General features: G+C 39.7%; 1 protein-coding gene across 3 annotated transcripts in view; it reads right to left on the minus strand.

Annotated features, from left to right (window-relative positions):
* The window catches only part of phkb (phosphorylase kinase, beta), a 274547-nt gene that overhangs the window by 7867 nt on the left and 246002 nt on the right, over window positions 1-20678 (minus strand). For 2 of the 3 annotated variants that reach the window (XM_072279637.1, XM_072279635.1), the window contains 3 exons: window positions 12170-12260; window positions 10306-10508; window positions 6664-6798 (listed from right to left, as the gene is read on the minus strand). In XM_072279637.1, coding sequence (XP_072135738.1) covers window positions 6664-6798; window positions 10306-10508; window positions 12170-12260 — 429 coding nt within the window. The remainder of the gene's footprint in view (window positions 1-6663; window positions 6799-10305; window positions 10509-12169; window positions 12261-20678) is intronic. The other variant, XM_072279636.1, reaches the window with a different exon arrangement.

The following is a 20678-nucleotide window of genomic DNA, read 5'->3' on the forward strand; positions in this document are numbered from 1 at the left end:
CTGCATATATGTTCAAACAAAAATATCCAGATGTTTCTGTTATCAACTGGCTGCTCCTCTACAGAGTGCATGATTGTAGCTTGCTAGACACAATCAGTCGTGTGAACTACAACTTTTACACAGTATGCTCACAATAAAAACATTTAACATTTTAGGCTGTAGCTGCTGCATGAGTCTTGAGTAAAATTCACTTGCAGGATATGAGCAGCACTAACTGGCCATCCATGGGCCCCTTTGAGAAGGTGGTCCTTGAAATACAACAGCCCTTGCATCGACAGAACTAAAGAATGGCTGCTAGGAATGGAATTCCAGTATTTTGATGATGAAATAATGCCAATAATATTGTCAAACCAAGGTGGTATCTAACTTGGACAAATTTATTGTAGCTGATAAGACCATAAAACATAGGAGCAGAATTATGTCATTTGGCCCATTGAGTCTGCTCCGCCATTTCATCATTTTCCCTCTCAGCCCCAATCTCCTGTTTTCTCCCCGTATCCCTTCATGCCCTGACCAATCAAGAATCTATCAAACTCTGCATTAAATATACATAAAGACCTGGCCTCCAAAGCTGCCTGTGGTAAAGAATCTGGCTAAAGAAATTCCTCCTCATCTCCATTTTAAAAGGACGCTCCTCTGTTTTGAGGCTGTGTCCTCTGGTCTTAGGCTCTCCCACCACAGGAAACATCCCCTCCACATCCACTCTATCAAGGCCTTTCAACATTTGATAGCTTTCAATTAGGTCACCCCACATTCTTCTGAATTCCAATGAGTACAAGCCCAGAGCCATCAAATGCTCTTCATATGATAGACCGTTCAATTCTGGAATAATTTTCGTGAAACTCCTTTGAACCCTCTCTAGTATTAGCATATCTTTCTAAGATAAGGGGCCCAAAACTGCTCACAATACTCCAAGAAAGGCCTCACCAATACTTTATAAATCCTCAACATTACATCCTTGCTTTTATTTTGTAGTCCTCTTGAAATGAATGCTAATATTGCATTTGCCTTCCTCACCACAGACTCAACTTGCTAATTAACCTTTAGGGAATCCTGCACATGACTCCCAAGTCCCTTTGCAGATTTTTAAAAATTTTCTCTTCACTTAGAAAATAGTTTATGCCTTTATTTTTTCTACCAGTGCATGATCAGACACTTCTTGACACTGTATTCCATCTGCCACTTCTTTGCCCATTCTCCTAATCTGTCTGTCCTTCTGTAGCTACTCCACTTCCTCAAAACTACCTGTCCCTCCACCTATCTTTGTATCATCTGCAAACTTTGCAACAAAGACAGCAATTCCATCATCCAAGTCATTATAATGTAAAATGAATTAGTCCCAACAGAGACCGTGTGGAACACCGCTCATCACCAGCAGCCAGTCAGAAAAGGCTCCCTTTATTCCCACTCTTTGCCTCCTGCCAATCCGCCACTGCTTTATCCATGTTAGTATCTTTCCTGTAATACCATTGGCTCTTAACTTGTTAAGTAGCCTCATGTAGCACCTTGTTAAAGGCCTTTTGAAAATCCAAGTACACACTATTCACCGATTCTCCTTTGTCTATCCTACTTGTTATTTTGTCAAAGAATTTCAACAGATTTGTCAGGCAAGATTTTCCCTTGAGTAAACTATGCTGACTACAGCCTATTTTATCATGTGCCTCCAAGTACACTGAAACCACATCCTTAACAATCGACTCCAACATCTTCCCAACCAGTGAGGTCAGACTAACTGGCCTATAGTTTCCTTCCTTCTGCCATGCTCCTTTCTGAAAGATTAAAGTGACATTTGCAATTTTTCAGTCTTACAGAACCATTCCAGAATCTAGTGATTCTTGAAAGACCATTACTAATGCCTCCACAATCTCTTCGGCCGTTTTTTTTAAAACTCTGCGGTGTACACCAGCTGGTCCAGGTGACTTATCTACCTTCAGATCATTCATTTTCCCAAGAATCTTCTCCCTAGTAATGGCAACTTCACACACTTCTGATGCCTGACATTCTGGATCTTCCACCATACTGCTAGTGTCTTCCACAGTGAAGACTGATGTAAAATACTTATTCACTTCATCTGCCATTTCCTTGTCCCCTATTAGTACCTCTGCAACATCGTTTTCCAGCAGTCTGGTATCCACCCTCGACTCTTGACTCTCTTTTACACTTTTGTTATCCACTTTACTATTGGCTAGCTTACTTCTGTATTCCATCTTTTCTTAATGACTTTTTTAGTTGCCTTCTAATGCTTTTTAAAAGCATCCCAGTTCCCTAACTTTACACTAGTTTTTGCTCTATTATACGTCCTCTCTTTGTCTTTCATGTTGGCTTTGACTTCTCGTTAGCCGTGGTTGTGTCATTTTGCCTTTACAGTACTCATTCCTCAATGGGATGCATACATCCTGTGCCTTCCGAATTGCTTCCAGAAATTCTAGCTATTGCTGCTCTAACTTCATCCTTGCCAGTGTTCTTTTCCAATCAATTTTGGCTAACTCCACTCTCATGTATTCTCTTTACTGCACTGTAAAACTGATACATCTGACTTTAGCTTCTCTTTCTCAAATTTCAGAGTGAATTCTATCATATTATCACTTATGCCTAAGGGTTCTTTTACCTTAAGCTCTTTAATCAATTCTGGTTCATTGCACAACACCCAATACAGAATAGCCAGTCCCCAGTGGGCTCAACCGCGAGCTGTTCTAAAAAGCCATCTCATAGGCATTCTAGAAAATCCCCTTCTTGGGATCCAGCACCAACCTGATTTTCCCAATCTACCTGCATATTGAAATTCCCCCCGCCCAATTATTGTAACATTGCCCTTTTGGCATGCATTCTATCTTCTGTTCTAATTTGTAGACCACATCCTTACTATTGTTTGGGGATCTCTATATAACTCCCATCAGGGTCTCTTTACCCTTGCAGTTCGTTAGCTCTACCCACAAAGATTCCACACCTTCTGACCCTATGTCACCTCTTTCTATGATTTGATTTAATTTTTTACCAACAGAGCCACACCACCTCCTCTACCTACCTGCCTGTCCTTTCGATACAATGTGTATCCTTGGTTGTTAAACCCCCAGCTATAATCTTCTTTCAGCCATAACTCAGTGATGCCTGCAACATCATACATGCCAATCTGCAACTGTGTTACAAGTCATTGCTGTTGCTCTAGTGCTTTCACGTGGTATTAAGTAGATGTTTGGAAGGTGCCAGTGAGAAAAATTTCATTCTTTCACAAGACGTGGATAACACTGGCCATGCAAACATTTATTGTCCAATCCTTCCTGTACTTGAACTGAGAAGACACATTCACAGGTTTTGAGCCAGACATCGGCCAGACCAGGTAATCTCTGATGGATGTTATAAAAGCCCTCCTGGTTCAGTAACAATCTAATAGGTCCATGGTTACCATTAGTTCATGCAGCATTAAAAAAAATAAGCTTGCTTCATTTAAGATAAATTTGCCAGCTGCCATAGTGGAGTTTGCACTGAAGTCTTTGGATCCAGTTACTCAGGGCTATGCTACCATACTTGTTACATTGCATTAGGTGGACATTATATATACAATGTGGACATGGCATACAGGTAGAAGAAGGTATGAATGGGCTGCTTTCATCCTATGTGTTGTCAGACTTTCTGGAAATTTATCCATCTGAGAAAAGAAAGTGATATTCCACCAACATTATAGATGGTAGAAAGACGGGGGGGGGGGGTGGAAATCACATGTTTGGTAACCCACCATAGAAAAACATGCCTTGCATGCACAATATTTATCTAGCAATTAAAGTTCTGGTCAAAAGTGACTCCCAAATTGCTGGCAGTCACTTTTAAAGTTTTGTTGCTGTGTGAACTTCCAACATAACCTTTTGCATATACCCCAATTAAAAATTAAAGTTTAATCTGTGTTTTTCAGTTGCTGTTTTTCTGGCTCTCAGAACTCTTCAATCTGATTGTCTCTTTAGCTTGCCTGCTGATTTTGCTATCTTTGAGGAACAAGTGCTTAATTCCTGTCATGTAGAAATAGAGGGAATCACTGTTACAGAGCCTACTAAACTAGCTTTTACTAAAGTTAGTGGCAAGTAATCCTTTCAAAGTTGACCACAAAATTTTAGCCAATAATTTCATTTGTCAGAGTATGAATATCTGACTAATCAACATGAAACTGTTGTCAGCGCTGTTATTCAAGCAGAAGCTGAGGTACTTTGGTACTTTCTGATTGAATAACTGAGAGGTTTACAGTCTCAGCATAAGCATTTTAAGCTTAAGGGGAGGTTTTTTGTAATAACATTTGTTATCTTACCTTTCCAGCCACAAAAATCATTCAAGTAAAAGCTTTCAGAAAACAATCTCATGCAGACTTATCTAAAATACCTACATGTTAGTTTACTTTAGTGATCTACATGCTATCAGTTTCAAGGTGTTAAAGAAGTGATTTTTATTTTATATCTCTACAAATCCCAGCATTATTTTCTAACTTCTGAGTTCACTCTTTCACTTAATACTGACATACAAGTTTCCTACAGATTGCCGATATGATCAAATAAATCTAATTATCTTTGGTAACCAGGTAATTAGTTACTGAACTTACGTGCCATATACTTGTGTGCGTTTAGGGATATTTGGATAAGTTGAATAAATATGTAGCTAAAGTGATTCTATGGTAGGGAGAGTTTTATATCACTGGGCCACTGGTTCTATTTCTGTGGAAAGTGGATTTGTATATGGGAGGTTTGCCATTGCTGTTGGGGTGGGGCTGAGGGGTTTAAACTCATTTGGCAAGGGAATGGGACACGGAGAAGATGCAGACATGATGTGGGGCAAGGGAGAGAGCCTTGATGCATTTGAATATATGAGAAAAACTAAGCCTGTCTAATAAGCTGGAATATTTATTTATTTACTGACATGACATAAAGTGCGGAATAGGTCCTTACGGTCCTTTGAACCACTCCACCCAGCACTCCCCCAATTTAACCCTAGACTAATCACGGGACAGATGACAATGATCAATTAACTGGCACATCTTTGGACTGTGGGAGGAGACAGGAGGACACGGAGGTCAAGGGAAAGACATACAAACTCCTTACAAACAATGGCAAGAATTGAACCTGGGTCACCAGTACCGTAAAAGTGTTGTGTTAGCCACTATGCTACTGTGCCCCCTCACTAGACATGTATATGTCAAGGCACATGGGAGGAACACAAGGTTAAAATGCATCTGTTTCAAAGCAGGAAGTTTGACTGGTAAGGTATGTGAAGTTAAGGATGCTGATCCATACATGAGAAGATGACTTTATTTCTGTTAAAGACACTTTGTTGAAAGAAACGCAGGACCAGCATCAACATCGAATATTCAGGTGCTACTTGGGGAGATGTAAAAGAGAGGTGGTATTGCACTATTGATTCGGAAACCATTAATGAGATACTGAAGGGTTCCTGCCACTGCCTGTAAGGAGCGTGGATGTTCTTCTCGTGACCGCATAGGTTTCCTCCGGGTGCTCTGGCTTCCTCCTACAGTCCAAAGATGTACCGGTTGGTAGGTTAACTGGTCATTGTAAATTGTCCTGTGATTAGGCTAGGATTAAATTGGGGGACTGCTGCACAGCACAGCTTAAATGGCCGGGAGGACCAACTCTGCAATGTATCTCAATAAATAAATAAATATCCAAGAATGGTCTTTAAATGAAGCCGTATGGGTAGAGTTAAGAACAATAAAAAAGAGGGTGATCACTTTTCTGAGGATATACTACTGGCAGAGAAATTCTAGAAAAGGTTATGATTAAAAAGGAGGACATTTTAGATGCTTTAGTGAAATTAAATGGGGAAATCCCCAGGACTTGATGAGACATCCAAGGAAGCTGATACCACTAGTGGATAGAGGGCTCTGGGCCTTATGTTGATAAATAGATATAGTATAGGCAAATACTCTGTAATCACCATGAACATGGTCGATCTTTGTCTGTGCTATGATTCTGTATTCAATTTGCCATACAATTATTTCCCACATGGATCCAGGACAGCTACACGTCACTCAATGAAGGAAGAGATTGTTAGCTAAAGGTAATTCATATTGATGATAAATTGATAATGTAGCTCTAAAGTGTATTTGGTAGACATTTCTTGCTGATGAACCCAGTAATTATAACCACAATGGACAAAATTAATTTCCTTTTTATTCGAAACTTCATATGAAATAAATAATTTGCATTTGAAATAATGCAATTTTTCAATTTTCATTTAATGTTCTACATTAACCTATCGAGATCTTCTGACCCCTCCAGAAAAAATCACCACCTCCCTGCATCAAAACAGCATTATTCATTCAGGAACAATACTCCTCTGAAGCTGCGAGTGACACCTGTTTCGTGGTATGCCCCATTAAGGGCTGTCTGCAAAGATTTCCCTTGTGAAGCTAAATGCTGACAGCTGCATGAACTTAGAACACACCATTAGGGACTGACAATATCAATTTCAAGACAGCGTTACACAGGGAAACCCAGTAATGTTTTTCTGTGTACCTTGCAAATGGAGATCTTGACTTTCAGTCACTTACAAAAAAATTGCACAATCCTCAATTTTGGCTTAATGTCATTAAAACATAGCAATATAATATTTAGATTAGTATCTCTGATGATATTCAATCTACAATATTACTTTGCTGTTTCAGATTACCTTTCCTTTTCATCAGACTGCAGAACATCCAGTAAAAGCTTTTTAACATCACTTGGTGACATCTGGTACAGATAATCCGTGGGTAGATCCTCACCTTGAACTTTAAGAGCATGTTTCATGGCGTGGATGATCCATCTGAAATAGATGAGAAAACTCAGACTTATGACATTACTCACCACCATATAGATAAAAGAACATGGCATTGAATTGAGCATCTGTATCTAAACATCAAAGCGAAGCAGATTTTAAAATTCAAAGAACATTGACCTGTGCTACGATTATAGATCAATTCTATGTACTTTCACTGGCAGTTTTGTTAATACTCACTACATCGAACTACTTTGATGTTACCAGAACTTGAAGCGGGAATAATAAAATGATGAGAAATTATGTCATTTGGAATTTATTAAGATCTTTCAATCTTTGACATTATCTTAAATCATCATATATCTTTCTGGCATCATTTGTAAACATTACTTAACAACATATTATTTGACACTACCTTAAGGTGGCAAAGTATTGTTGAACGGTTGCTTAAGGCCAGCAAATATGACAATTTTATCATTAACAACATTGCTTAAAGCTACTGAGTGGCCAGGTTTGCTTCACACGGGGACACAGCAGCACTAACTTCATGCATACAGTAGTCTATTCACCCCCCAAAATAAATGAGTACTTGTGAAAAGGAAGGAATTCCTGAAAGGAACTAAAGCTTACTTAAAACATATTTCTCAAAGAAACTTTAATGAATACGAATGTACACAACAAAGTAAACTTTTTCTATTACTTCTACATAGCCACAGAAGATATGGAGGGAAGTTACTTTTTTCAGTGCTCTCACCGCTAAGAAGTTTATTTACTTATTTATTTTACTGACATACAGCATGGAATAGGGTCTTCCAGCCCTTCGAACCCCTCTGTCGAGCAATCCACTGATTTAGTCCTAGCCTAATCACAGGACAATTTACAATGACCAATTCAAAATTCTTGGCTGATGCTAGAATTTTAGACACAAGGAGAAACTGTGAAGAGTTGCAGTGGAGCAAGGGAATATTAATGCACCGTGCTTTCATTTCTTTCCACATCATACTACTACTACTACTGTGATGGAGAACATTTTGGACAAATCAGTGATACAAATCAGGCCAGGGCTGAGGTTTTTTGCCAATCTATTAAAGGTGTGCATCAACCACTTTATCTACTTAAAGTGAGTATCACGCCTAGTAACCCTACTATAGAGGCTGTGGGTGGTTGTGCACCAGTTGATATTTTGCATATGGGCATGTGACGATCAAAAGAACTGGCTTTCTTCATTGAAGGACATTATCATCTGATCAATTTGTACCTTCAACCCTTCTATGATTGGAGAGGATCGATACCTCTGCACTTATGGTAAATTAATTTATAAGGCCCGTCAATCCATGTTACATTGTATGGTAATACTCTTTGTCAATGTTTTAAAATATAGCAACAATGTGCAGCTGAGCAGCTTAGATCAGTCAGTCCCCTTGAATTTATTCATTCGAGGGATGAGTGCTTCATAAGCTCAGCTAGCATTTGAGAAGGTGGTGGTGAGCTCAGTTCTTAAACTGCTGCACTTGTTGACATGTGGGTATACCCATAATACTGTAAGGGAGAGAATTCCAGGATTTTTACCAGTGACAGTGGATGAACAGCAATATATGTCCAAGTCAGATGGCGTGTGGCTTTCAGACATGGTGTGTATGACTACTCCAGTTCAGTTTCTGCTCGATGGTAACACCCTGGATATTGATAGTTGGGAATTCAGTGATGACAATGCCATTGTATGTGAGGGTGACAACTGTTTTCTCAAGTTGGCCATTGGTATTGCCTAGCAGCTGCGTGACATGTGTATTACTTGCTACCCGTCAGTCCAGTTCTGTGTACTGACCACCTGGTTTGATGGTGTTGGTTGACTGGGGATGTGCGGCTGAGAACAGCTTTGCTGCAGCTGAAGGCCCACAGCACCTCATGGATGCCCAGTCTGAAGTCACTAGATCTGTTTGCAGTATGCCCCATTTAGCATGGCAGTTGTGCCCCCCAACACAATGAAGTGCATAACACTATGAAGACCATATTTTGTCTCCATGACTGGGTGGTGGTCACTCCTACAGATACTGTGAATGCATTCATGATAGGTAGATTGGCAAGGATGAGATCAAGAAGGTTTTCCCTCTTGTTGGGTCTCTCACCTCTGCAATATAACAGTAATGTCAGTCATCACTCAGCTAGCTTGATCAGTAGTTGTGCTTCCAAGCCACTCTTAGTGATGGACACTGAAGTTCCCCACCGAGTACATTCACCTCCTCTCCATTCTGAGTGCTTCCACCTTACTCCAGGGGATGCACTGAGGTGGGAAGAAATAGGATAGATGGCAGTCAGCAGAAGGTTTTCTTGCTTGCGTTTAACCTGATGCCATGAGATTTTGTGGGATCTAAAAGTCAATGGCGAGGATTCTGAGAACTTTTCCTCCCTACTATATAGCACTGTCCTCAGATGGTGGGACAGGGCATAACCAGGGATGGGGATGGTGGTATCTGGGACACTGACAGTAAGGAATAATTCCACGAGTGTGACTATATCAGGCTGTTGCTTGACATGTTTTTAGATGGATCTCCCAATTTTGGCCATATATTGGTAAGGAGAACTGTACAGGTTGACAGGATAGTTTTGCCAGGGTAAATTTCAGGAGATCCATTCGGTTCCATTTTTTTTTGTGGCTAACTAGTAGTTTGTTACAACTGAATAACTTTGCAGGCCATTTCAGAGGGCAGTTGAGGGTGAATCACATAGCTGTAGGTTTGGAGTTATGTGTATGCTATACCAGGGAAAGATGGCAGATTGCATTCTCTACAGGACATTAGTGAACCAGATGGATCTTCACAATAAATGGCAGTCATTTTCATGGTCAATTTCAGAAATCAAATTTGAATTCATCACCATCTGCATGGTGAAATCAAACCCATCTGCATTGCCCTGGGTATCTAGATTATTAATCCAGTGATAATACCATGGCACTGCTGCCCTCCCATTAACTCAAATGAGGATTGGCCATGAGTCTCCCTGAAACACTTTCTAGTCTTGGTCTTCCAAAATGAAAGTGTAATCATCTACCTTTATGGTTCCACCATGAGTTACTTTGCTGTTGCAAGTTCTACTTAGAAGGACTCAGCAACTTTGAAAAAACACCAAGCTTAACTTCCATTGGGATTGGTTCAATGGGATTTTAAATACATGAATTAGATTTGGCAAGGTAACAATATAGAGTTTGAAAACAGTAGAGATTAACTACAATAGTCTCAGAAAGCTGAAGTTGGTCTCCAGCAATACAAGACGGCTTGCTTGTTTGCACAAAGTTAATTAATCCTGAGTGATACACTGTTGCTTCCCCTGTACTTTCAGTTCCCAAGTGCCTGTGGTGTTATCAGCCCATATTTTCAACAATTACACTGCAAAATATTGAGATTAAGTGACAAACTCGACAAGCTTAACGGTATTCAATCCAAAGCAAACTATAGCCAACTATTGTTCATGAATCTTTGACGCCTACACTTTAAAATAAAACCAGTTTCAGTCTCAAAAGTGATTTGCTTCAAAGATAAATACCACACAATCACATACCCAATTCTAAATTTCAGCATGCCATGGAAAAGTTCTGGAGAATTAGAGATAAGCCAACCAATATGAATGACAAGTTCTTGTTGAAGCACTGCCTCCCTCACATCATGTTTGGCGCATTTATTAAAGACAATGTTCTTTATTTCTGCTGGCGACAAGGGGTTTGAAATAACCTCCTCCTTTTGACCAAATACCCCAATCGTCACCTGTTACGAACAAAATTAGTGAAGAAAGAAAATGGAGTAGCATGTAGGTATATTAATGTGAACTGAGTTTTAAAATATAATATCTTATAATATTTTAAAATCTAGTACAATAGCATTTGTAGATCTTTTTTTCAAATGATGCAAGCTCACACCAACTTAAGAAAAATAAGCATTTCTTCTATAATAATATTTATACAGAAAATTCATCTGTAACAGACAGAAAATGAACGACATTTTACACACTTAAAGGCTACAAACACTAAAACTACTAGGGCAAGTTTAAATATACCAAATAATTTCTCATTTTTGTGTTCAGAATCACTTTATGTCTTTAAGAAATTGTGCACATCTTTACATGTGAAAGTGACTATTTCAGCAGCTAAGTGGTGGCAGCTAGAAGCTTTCAGCACATTGCAGCATACCATGCACAATATCCATTCACTCAAGATGCATTTTGAATGTGATGAAAAAACTTCACAGACTATCGGTTTCCTTTAGGCTTTCATTTTGTTTAAAATATATATTTTGGTATGTATTGGCAAAATATCTCACAGCAGAAACATGAGAATATTTGTGGAAACTAACAATGGTTTCTGTATCTAATACAGTGAAGACCAGTTGTTTAAAGATTAAATAATCAGATTACAACTCCTTTTAAAAATGTTCTAAACCTAATGAAAGCGTTTGTTATTTTGCAGTCCAGCTGCACTGGAAAAAATCTTCTTAATTAGTGAGCCTTAACAAGCTAGAAACTTACACAAAAAAATTCTTTGCTTCAAAAGTCTTATTCTTCAATTTTGCATAACTGTCTCCATAAATCATGGGTAATTCAAGCAAAATCATGCAATTTTTTAATATGGGTGATGGTATGTCAATGTGAATTAGAACACATGAGCTTTCATCAATGGGATCTGGGCCTGAATCCAGTTCTTGTAGTTAAAAAGAAATAACTACTTTTGCAATGGACATCTAATTACTCTGGAGGTACTAAACACAATGAATTTAGTCAAATTGCTCTTGTAGCCAGTAGATATGAGTGCACAGCAGAAAACTCTCCATAATTTTCTCCTTGATTTGAAAAATTCAGTCAATAAGAGCTGAAAGGATGCACATTTCCTGGGAAGTCAGATGTGCTGTGGATCTGAAGACAAACCACCGTAATAAGTATAGCCTGTGTGTATGGAAACAGCTGCAGCCTATCCATGGGTGACAGGAACATTTCAGACTGTGAATATTTCACAGTGACCTTTTGGACAGAGGACATGATCAAACTTCAAAATAAAAATTGAACATTATCATCTCTAATTTTTACTGGAGAATATAAAACTAAAACAGGAGGCTGTTCCAAACTGAAGATTCTAGTTATTCTTCAAAAGGAAAGACGGTTTCAAACTGTGGAATACTTTGGCTTTCTATTGTTAAGGAATAAGTGACTTCTGTGGTGACAATATCAACAAAATTGGGTATGAAATTGATTATGTGTGTGGAATATTTTACAAGGTCAGGAAAAATTATATTTGGTGGTTCAAATTTGAAAAAACATTGTGATTTTGCATGACTTACCCAAGATACATAAATCATACTATGAAAGAAGCTTAGAAACAAATTGCAAATAATCAAGTTACATTACTGTTAAACAGTTGAGTAAGGTGTATACTTACTTGTTTACCCTGAACTAAAACCCTAGTAATTGATGGAGCAAGGCTGTCCACTTGTTTACCTAAAACACTTGCTGTGAAGCGTACATTAGACCTGGTAAATAAAAAAACATAATTCTACTAGATATTGGTTGCATAAAGCAATTTATAGGCAACTAATCCTAATGTTTTCAAATATATACTTCATGAGACAATTAGGACTCTCATACAGCATAAACTTTTAAAAAGCTGAACGAATGAACAAATCAATTAAATATTGTAAATGCTGCTCTACCAAGGGTAATCACAACCACATTTTCCAACACTGCATAACCAAATAGCTAAATACTTGTAATCAGAAAAGTGATATCTATTAACCATTGCCCCCCTATGCAGTAAGACCATAAGACCTTACAACACAGGAGCAGAATTCAGCCATTCAGCCCACTGAGTCTGCTCTGCTATTCCATCGTGGCTGATTTATTATCCCTGCCTTCTCCCTGAAACTTTGGACACTCTGACTAATCAAGAATCTATCAAGCTCTACTTTAAATATACACAATGATTTGGTCTCCACTGCGACTGTGGCAATGAATTCCACAGATTCACTATCCTCTGTCTAAAGGAATTTCTCACCAACTCTGTTCTAAATGAATATCCTTCTACTCTTGAGTCTAGGCCTTCTGGTCCTAGACTTCCTACTATAGGAAACATCTCCACATCTACTCTAGGCCTTACATTATTCTACAGATTTCAATGAGATCTCCCCCCAATTCTTCTAAACTTCAGCGAGTACAGACCTAGAGCCATCAAACACTCCTCATATGGTAACCCTTTTATTCCCAGGATCATTCTCATGAACTTCCTCTGGACGCTCTCCAATGTCAGCATACCTTTTCTTAGATAAGGAGCCCAAAACTGCTCATAATACTCCATACGTGGTCTGACCAATGTCTTATAAAGCCTCAGCATTACATCCTTGTTTTATATTCTTGTCCTTTCTGACCAATGTCTGTAGCTCTTCCGATACTTTCTGTCACCTAAGTTTCCTAACTTTGGTCCTATCCATTTCATTTTTTACTTATAGGCATCCGTTAGTCTCATGAGACCATGGATTTGCGCCTTGGAAGGTTTCCAGGAGGCAATTAGGACTCTCATACAGCATAAACTTTTAAAAAGCTGAATGAATGAACAAACCAATTAAATATTGTAAATGCTACTCTGCAAAGAGTATGGAACCTTGTAAGGTTGTATGGAAGACCGGCAGTTGCCCATGCTGCAAGTCTCCCCACTCCATGCTACCGATGTTGTCCAAGGGAAGGACATTAGGACCCATACAGCTTGGCACCGGTGTCGTCGCAGAGCAATGTGTGGTTAAGTGCCTTGCTCAAGGACACACACACTGCCTCAGCCAAGACTCGAACTAGCGACCTTCAAATCACCAGACAAACGCCTTAACCACTTAGCCACGCGCCAACACATTTACTATGGTTCACCAAATCCCCCCACATCTCAAGTTTTGATCAAGACAGCCTTTGCTTCTTCTTCGAAGGGAGGCCAATCCAATCTCTACCCATTACCACCACTCTCTGTTCTGACAAGGCGACTCCTTCCTGGATCCTTAACTGTTTCTTTTCCACAGGTGGGGGTCTGAACTGTCCTCAGCATTTTCTGTTTTTGTTTCAGATTTCCTGCATTAGAAGTTTTTTTAATGTTTCCTACCAACAGTCTCCTCTACTTGGCTGACCACTGTCATTTTGAACAACATCATCTACCAAAAAAGGGAATCACATAGGGGTGAGCTGTGCCTGCTTTTCTGTGATATATATCTGAAAGTCTCTTTATTCTACTCCTACCCCGGCATCCCCTCTTTCATCTCCTCTGATAACTGTATCAATGCAATTGCACTCTCTTTATCAGATTTGAAGAAAGTGATCGACTTGTACCATCTTGCACCTTTGGATGGTTAATTTTTGATTGTTTCCTTCTTCTTTTGATCACACCAAGTGAACCATTGGAGTATCACTTTCCTTTCCATGTATGATCAGGAAAGCACTCCGCGTACCTTCACCTTTCCCATCATCACACACGCCGTACACATGTATCAGGAGGAACCAATTTACACTCAATTTTGGATAATGCTTCGGAAGCTTGCAATTCTATTTCCCCTAGAATGAATAGGGAAAATAATACAACCACTCCTTCCCTGATTTCTGCAAAGTTTAATAAAGTTCAAAAGTCTTATCTTTCAATCCATCTTCACATGTAAGAGTGAGTTGAGAAAAATGCATTAAACTGCCTATCCCACTTAACACTTCACTATTGTTCATTTTCATTAACACGAGAAGATCTGCAGGTGCTGGAAATCCAAAGCAACACACACAAAGTGCTGGAAGAACTCAAGTGGCAGATGGAATACAGTGTCGGGAAGTGTATGGTCATGCACTATGGTAGAAGAGATAAAGGGTAGACTATTTGTAAGAGAGAAAATTCAAACATCTGAGGTGAAAAGGGATTTGGGAGTCCTTGTGCAGGATTTCCTTAAGGTTAATTTGCAGATGGGGAATAGAGGAAGTGGGGAGAGGGGGATTTTGTTTACTGAAAGGAGAAATCAGTTCCTCTATCACCTTCCAGCTAGCTTCCTCCCTCTCCCCCCCCCCCCGCCCACCTTTTATTCTGGCGTCTTTCCCCTTCCTTCTCAGTCTCGGCTTGAAATGTCGACTATCTACACATTTCCACGGATGCTGCCTGACCTGCTGAATTTCTCCAGCATTGTGTGTGTGAGATGCATTCATCTTCAGTTTGTTTTCTTGACGGTAACATTCATCTTTCGTCCCTTTTCTCAGTTAATATCCCACCTTCTACTCTATGGTGCTTTTCCTATTTTTTGTTTGCTTTCTTCCCCATCTTCCTTCTACCTGTCACTGGATCTATTTGTACACAAACTTTTCTCAATTATAATGATGGACTAACTTATAACAGTAAGAATGTTTCCTTCTCCATATGTTGTCCTGCCTTTACTTTCGGTTTCTGGTATTTGTAATATCATGCTTTTGAATAAAACAGTTACTGCATACATAATATACAAAAACTATTTTTTAATGAATCTCTTTCAATTTATATCAAGATTGGACAAAAAGACTAGAGATTATTCTAAGAGATCTTTTGGTTTAATGAAGACATCCTTTTAATAGGATATTTAACTTTGAACTTCTTATCAGGGTACAAAATATCTGAAAAGACACCAACAGCAGCAGTGAAACAAATCAAAATACTGCCTTTGATTATTAGTGAAGGTCAGCAAAGACAAGTGTAAAACTGCAATAGTCAGGGTAGCAATAGAGATACATGAATCCAGAATCCAGAAAATAGAACACTACAGTACAAGGGATCCATGGACACACTGACCAATACAAACCTACGCCACGATCAACCTGAAGTGAAATATAAACCACTTAGGGAATTCAGCAGGTCAGGCACTATCTTTGGGGTTGGGGTTGGGTGGGGTGGGGTGGGTAATGAGGGAGAAGGCATTATCCTGATGCAGACAATTTGACTCCCACCTCACCCTCCACCAGCACAGGTGCTTCTCAGCTCGCTGAGTTTCTCCAGCCGCTTATTTGTTCCAGAATACAAAATGAATATTGCATTCATTTGTTAAGAATAATAAGTGTATCCAAGTAACAGCTTATTAAAAATGAAAGCAGTGTAAACTTGCAGCAAAGGACATCAACTGTTCAACCTAAAGGCATTGACAAAGAACATGGAAGGCAAGAGCAGCACTTTGGCTAAAAATAAGAAAAATTGCATTGACATTATTATAATTATGCAGTTCTGGTTGTTACATTAAAGGAAGGATGTAATTATGCTGGACAGGGTGCAGAGGAGGATACTGCCTGGATTGGAGCATTTTAATTGGAAGGAGAGACCAGATGGGTTGTGTTTGATTCTCTGGAGTGGAGGGTGCAGAGGGGTGACATGAGGAGGATAGAAAGGATAGAGAGTTGGGGTACATTGCAAAAATTCTTTTCTCAAGCTGGAGATGTCAAAGATAAGAAAGCAGAGTTTTAAGGCGAGAGGTAGAAGGTTTCAAGGCAATCTGATGAGAACTTTTTTGCACTCAGAGGGTAGTAGGGATCTGAAATGCACTCTCTGAAGGCACAGGATTACTGTAGGCAGGTACAAAAGAATGGTGTGCACATAGTGGGCCAAAGAGCCTACTTCTGGGATGTAGAACTCGAAGACTACAAGTTTCAGTTTCAATCATGACTAATATTTTCTTCCCATTACTGGTATCTGACACTTTTTTTTAAGATTCACTGAGCAAAAACTAAACTCACTGTTTGTTGTTTATGAAAAAACATGCAGCAATTCTGACAACAAACAGATGCTTAACTAAATGTGACCATCTAGAATTTGCTGTTCAAGTAGTGCCACACCAACACTAGCCTCGCAAAAGTTGCACCTCACTGTAAATCTTGCTACTGATGTGCATTAAAATTCATGAAGTTTCTTTAATATTCTGATGTAATGTCCTACAAACTGTGCCAGGAGTGCATTCAGATGTTCATTTAATGTTGATTTTATCTGAATATAGCAGGAAACATGGACAGCCTTAGAAGAAAGATGGAAAATTAAAAATAAAGTGTTACATGCAAAGTCAACACAAATTAAGGTGAAACTTCAACTAGCATACACTAAAGCTAACAAGAAAGTGAAGAGACTTGTAAGGAAGGATAAAAGAGTCTATGTGAAGATCTTGCAGTGGAGGCTGAAGCAGCAGCCAGTCAAAGTAATCGTGAAACATATACAAGATTTCAAAATTGGTATGTGGAAAGTTCCAGGCCAGATCCAGTGGTCCCGTGAGAGATAACAACAGTTTGCTTTTGTCAGCTGAGAAAGAGCAAGAAGCACAATGGACAAGGTACTTCAGGAAACTACTGAATAGACCACCACCAGCTGACATAGAAGAACCTGACATACAAGAGCTAGAAGAAGACCATGACATCAACACCGATCCACACAAGAAAGAAGAGATTGTTGCTGTAGTTAAATGATTAGAGAACAGCAAAGATCCAAGACATGACAATTTTGAATGCTGAGCTGTTTAAAGCTGAACCAAAAGTTGTAGCAGCCATTCTGCAACCACTGTTTACTATAATCTGGGAAGGGGGACAAGTATCCAAGAATTGGACAAAGGGAGTTATTGCTAGGATCTCCAGGGAAGGAATGCTAAGTGATTGTAACAACTGGCGTGGCATTGCACTTTTGTTAGTGGCCAGCAAGATTCTCGCCAAAATCACTGCCTGATGGATTACAGATGCTGTCGATGTGTGCTTGAGGGAGGAGCAAGCTGGCTTCAGGAAGAACAGAGGCTGTATTGGCCAGATCTTCATGCTGTGTAACATCATACAACAGTGCACAGAGTTGCAGAGACAACTGTATGTGAATTTCGTGGACTTTGAAAAGGCTTTTGTTAGCATCCACAGGGGAAGCCTTTGGCAAATTCTCAGATCATAGAGGATCCCTTCCAAGATTGTCCAGCTTATCCAGAATTGCTATGCTAATTTCACCCGCACAGTTGGGGACTGTAATTTGAGCTTTGAAATCAAGACAGGAGACAGGCAAGGCTGTGTGATGTCAGCAAAGCTGATGATTGACTAGGTTATGAGGCAAACAGCAAAAGGTAAGTAGGGAGGCATGAAGTGAACTTTATTCTCTACTTCAGAAGACCTTGACTTTGTGGATAACCTTGCATTACTATCACATTCACACTAGCACATGCAAGAGAAAATTCAGCGCCTGTGTACCTCTGCTGAACAGAGTGGATTCAGAGTCAGCCAGAGAAATACTGGGACCATGACTCTCCTTCTCCCGTCAAGGCATATGGCGTTGCCTTACCCAGCACTGGTAGTTTTGCCTACATGGGCAGCATCATTTGGCAGGATGGTGGGACCAAGACTGACACCCAGCGCAGACTCAGCAAAGCTAGCAATGTCTTCAGATCAATGAGCAACATAAAGGGATCAACCAAGTGCAGCATCCACAACAAGGTGAAGCTGTACCAGAGCTGTGTTTTGTTCACACTCCTGTGTGGGTCAGAATGTAGGGGCAGGACAGAGAGCGATGTTGCCAAGCTGTCATCATTCCATACCATGAGCCTCCGGAAGATCCTCTGTATTTTCTGGCCAAGAATGATCTCCAACCACACCCTATTGCTTCAGTGTCACTAAGAGGACGTGGCCACAATCATCATAGGGAAATGTTGAAGATGGATTGGGCATGTCATGAGAAGAAGAGAGGCCAAATCCATCATCACTTCATTGGACCACTGAGGGCAGAAGAAATGAGGGAGACCAAAACCAACTTGCCACCGTATTATAGAGGCAAAAATTAGGACCCTGAACCACACTTGGGCACAATAGAGAGGATGGCCAAGGACAGAGAAGGAGGACCTTGATCGTTGCCCTAAACACCTGTGGCATAATGGGGAGTAAGTATTGTATAGATAGTCACATTTCTAAGAAGAGGGCAAAAATACAGGATTGCTCTGCAGTCAGCTAACTGCAATCTACGTGTTTGTAATATCCATTATGGTGTTGATGAAGATCAACAAGAGAGCTAAAAGCAAAGGAGAGGGCATATAATATAGCAAAAATTAGTAGGAAGTTGGAGGACTGGGAAGCTTTTAAAAATCAACAGAAGGAAAATAAAAAAGCAATAAGGAGAGAAGAGATGAAGTATGAAGATAAGCTAGCCAATAATATAAAAGAGGATACCAATTTTTTTTCGGATATATACAATGTAAAACAGAAGCAAAAGTGGATATTGAACTGTTGGAAATGACACTAGAGAGGTAGGAATGAAGGAAAAAGAGATGGTGGATTAATTGACTAAGTAGTTTGTGTCAGTCTTCACTGATTATGCCACACATTCAAGACTATCAGAGGACAGGAGTGAGTGTAATTGCTATTACTGAGGAGAAGATACTTGGGAAGCTGAAAGATCTGAAGGTAGATAAGTCACTAGACCAGATGAACTACACCCCAAGGTTTTGAAAAAGGTGGCTGAAGAGATTGTGGAGGCATTAGTAATGAACTTTCAAGAATCTAAAATGATTCTAGAGAACTGCAAAATTGTAAATGTCACTCCACATTTTAAGAAGGGAGGGAGGCAAAAGACAGGAAATTATAGGCCAGTTAGCCTGACTTTAGTGGTTGGGAAGATGCTGGTGTCTATTATAAAGAATGAGGTTCCAGGGTACTTGGAGGCACATGATAAAATAGGCCAAAGTTAACATGGTATCCTTAAGGGGAAATGTTGCTTGACAAATCTGTTGGAATTTTTTGAGGTATTAAGAGGCAGGATAGACAAAGGAGAGTCAGTGAATGTTGTTTACATGGACCTTCAGAAGACCTTTGAGAAAGTGCTGCACATAAGGCTGCTTAACAAGATAAAAGCCAATGTAATACAGGAAAGATATGAGCACGGACAGAAGTTTGGCTGATTGGTAGGAGTGGGAATAAAGTGTGCCTTTTCTGGTTGGCTGTTGGTGACCAGTGGCATTCTGTAGGGGTCAGTTTTGGGAAAACTACTTTTCATGTTATATGTTGATAATCTAGATAATGGAATTGTTGGCTTTGTGGCAATTTTTTTGGACGATGCCAAAATAGGTGGAGGGACAGGTAGTGTTGTGGAAGCAGGGAATTTGAAGTAGGTCTTGGACAGATTGGGGAATGGGCAAAGAAGTGGCAAATAGAATATAGTGTAAGTAAATATTTGGTCATGCACTTTGGTAGAAAAAATAAAGGTGCAAACTATTTTCTAATTGGGGAGAAAATTTAGAAATCAGAGTTGCAAAGGTACTTGGGAGTTCTCATGCAGAATTCCATTAAGGTTAATTTGCTGTTTGAGTCAGTGGTAAGGAAATTAAATGCAATGTTGGCATTCATTTCCAGAGGACTAGAATATAAAAGTGAAGATACAATGCAGATATAAGGCATTCATAAGACTGCACGGAGTATTGTGGGCAGTTTTGGGCCCCTTATCTATGAATGAATGTGTTGGCATAGGAGAGTGATCCTGGGGATGAAAGGGTTAATGCATGAGGATCGTTTGATGACTCTAGGCCTGTACTCGCTACAGTTTAGAAGAATGAGGAGGGATCTCATTGAAGGCTATCGAATATTGAAAGGCTGAGATAAAGTAGGTGTGGACAGTATGCTTCTATAGTGGAGGAGTCTAGGACCAGAGGGCACAGCCTCAGAATAGAAGAAGTCCCCCCAGAACAGAAATGGGGTGGAATTTCTTTGGCCAGAGGGTGGTGAATCTGTGGAATTCATTGCCACAGATGGCTGTGGAGGCCGAGTCATTGGGTATACTTAAAATGGAAGTTGATACATTCTTGATTAGTAAGAGTACCAAAGATTATGGAGAAAAGCAGGAGAATGGGGTTGAGGGGGAATAATAAATCAGCCGTGATGGAATAGTGAGCAGACTCAATGGGTCAAGTGGCCTAATTCTACTCCTCTGT

This window comes from Mobula birostris, chromosome 15 (genome assembly GCF_030028105.1).
Source record: "Mobula birostris isolate sMobBir1 chromosome 15, sMobBir1.hap1, whole genome shotgun sequence".
In the NCBI taxonomy this organism is placed as follows: domain Eukaryota; kingdom Metazoa; phylum Chordata; class Chondrichthyes; order Myliobatiformes; family Myliobatidae; genus Mobula; species Mobula birostris.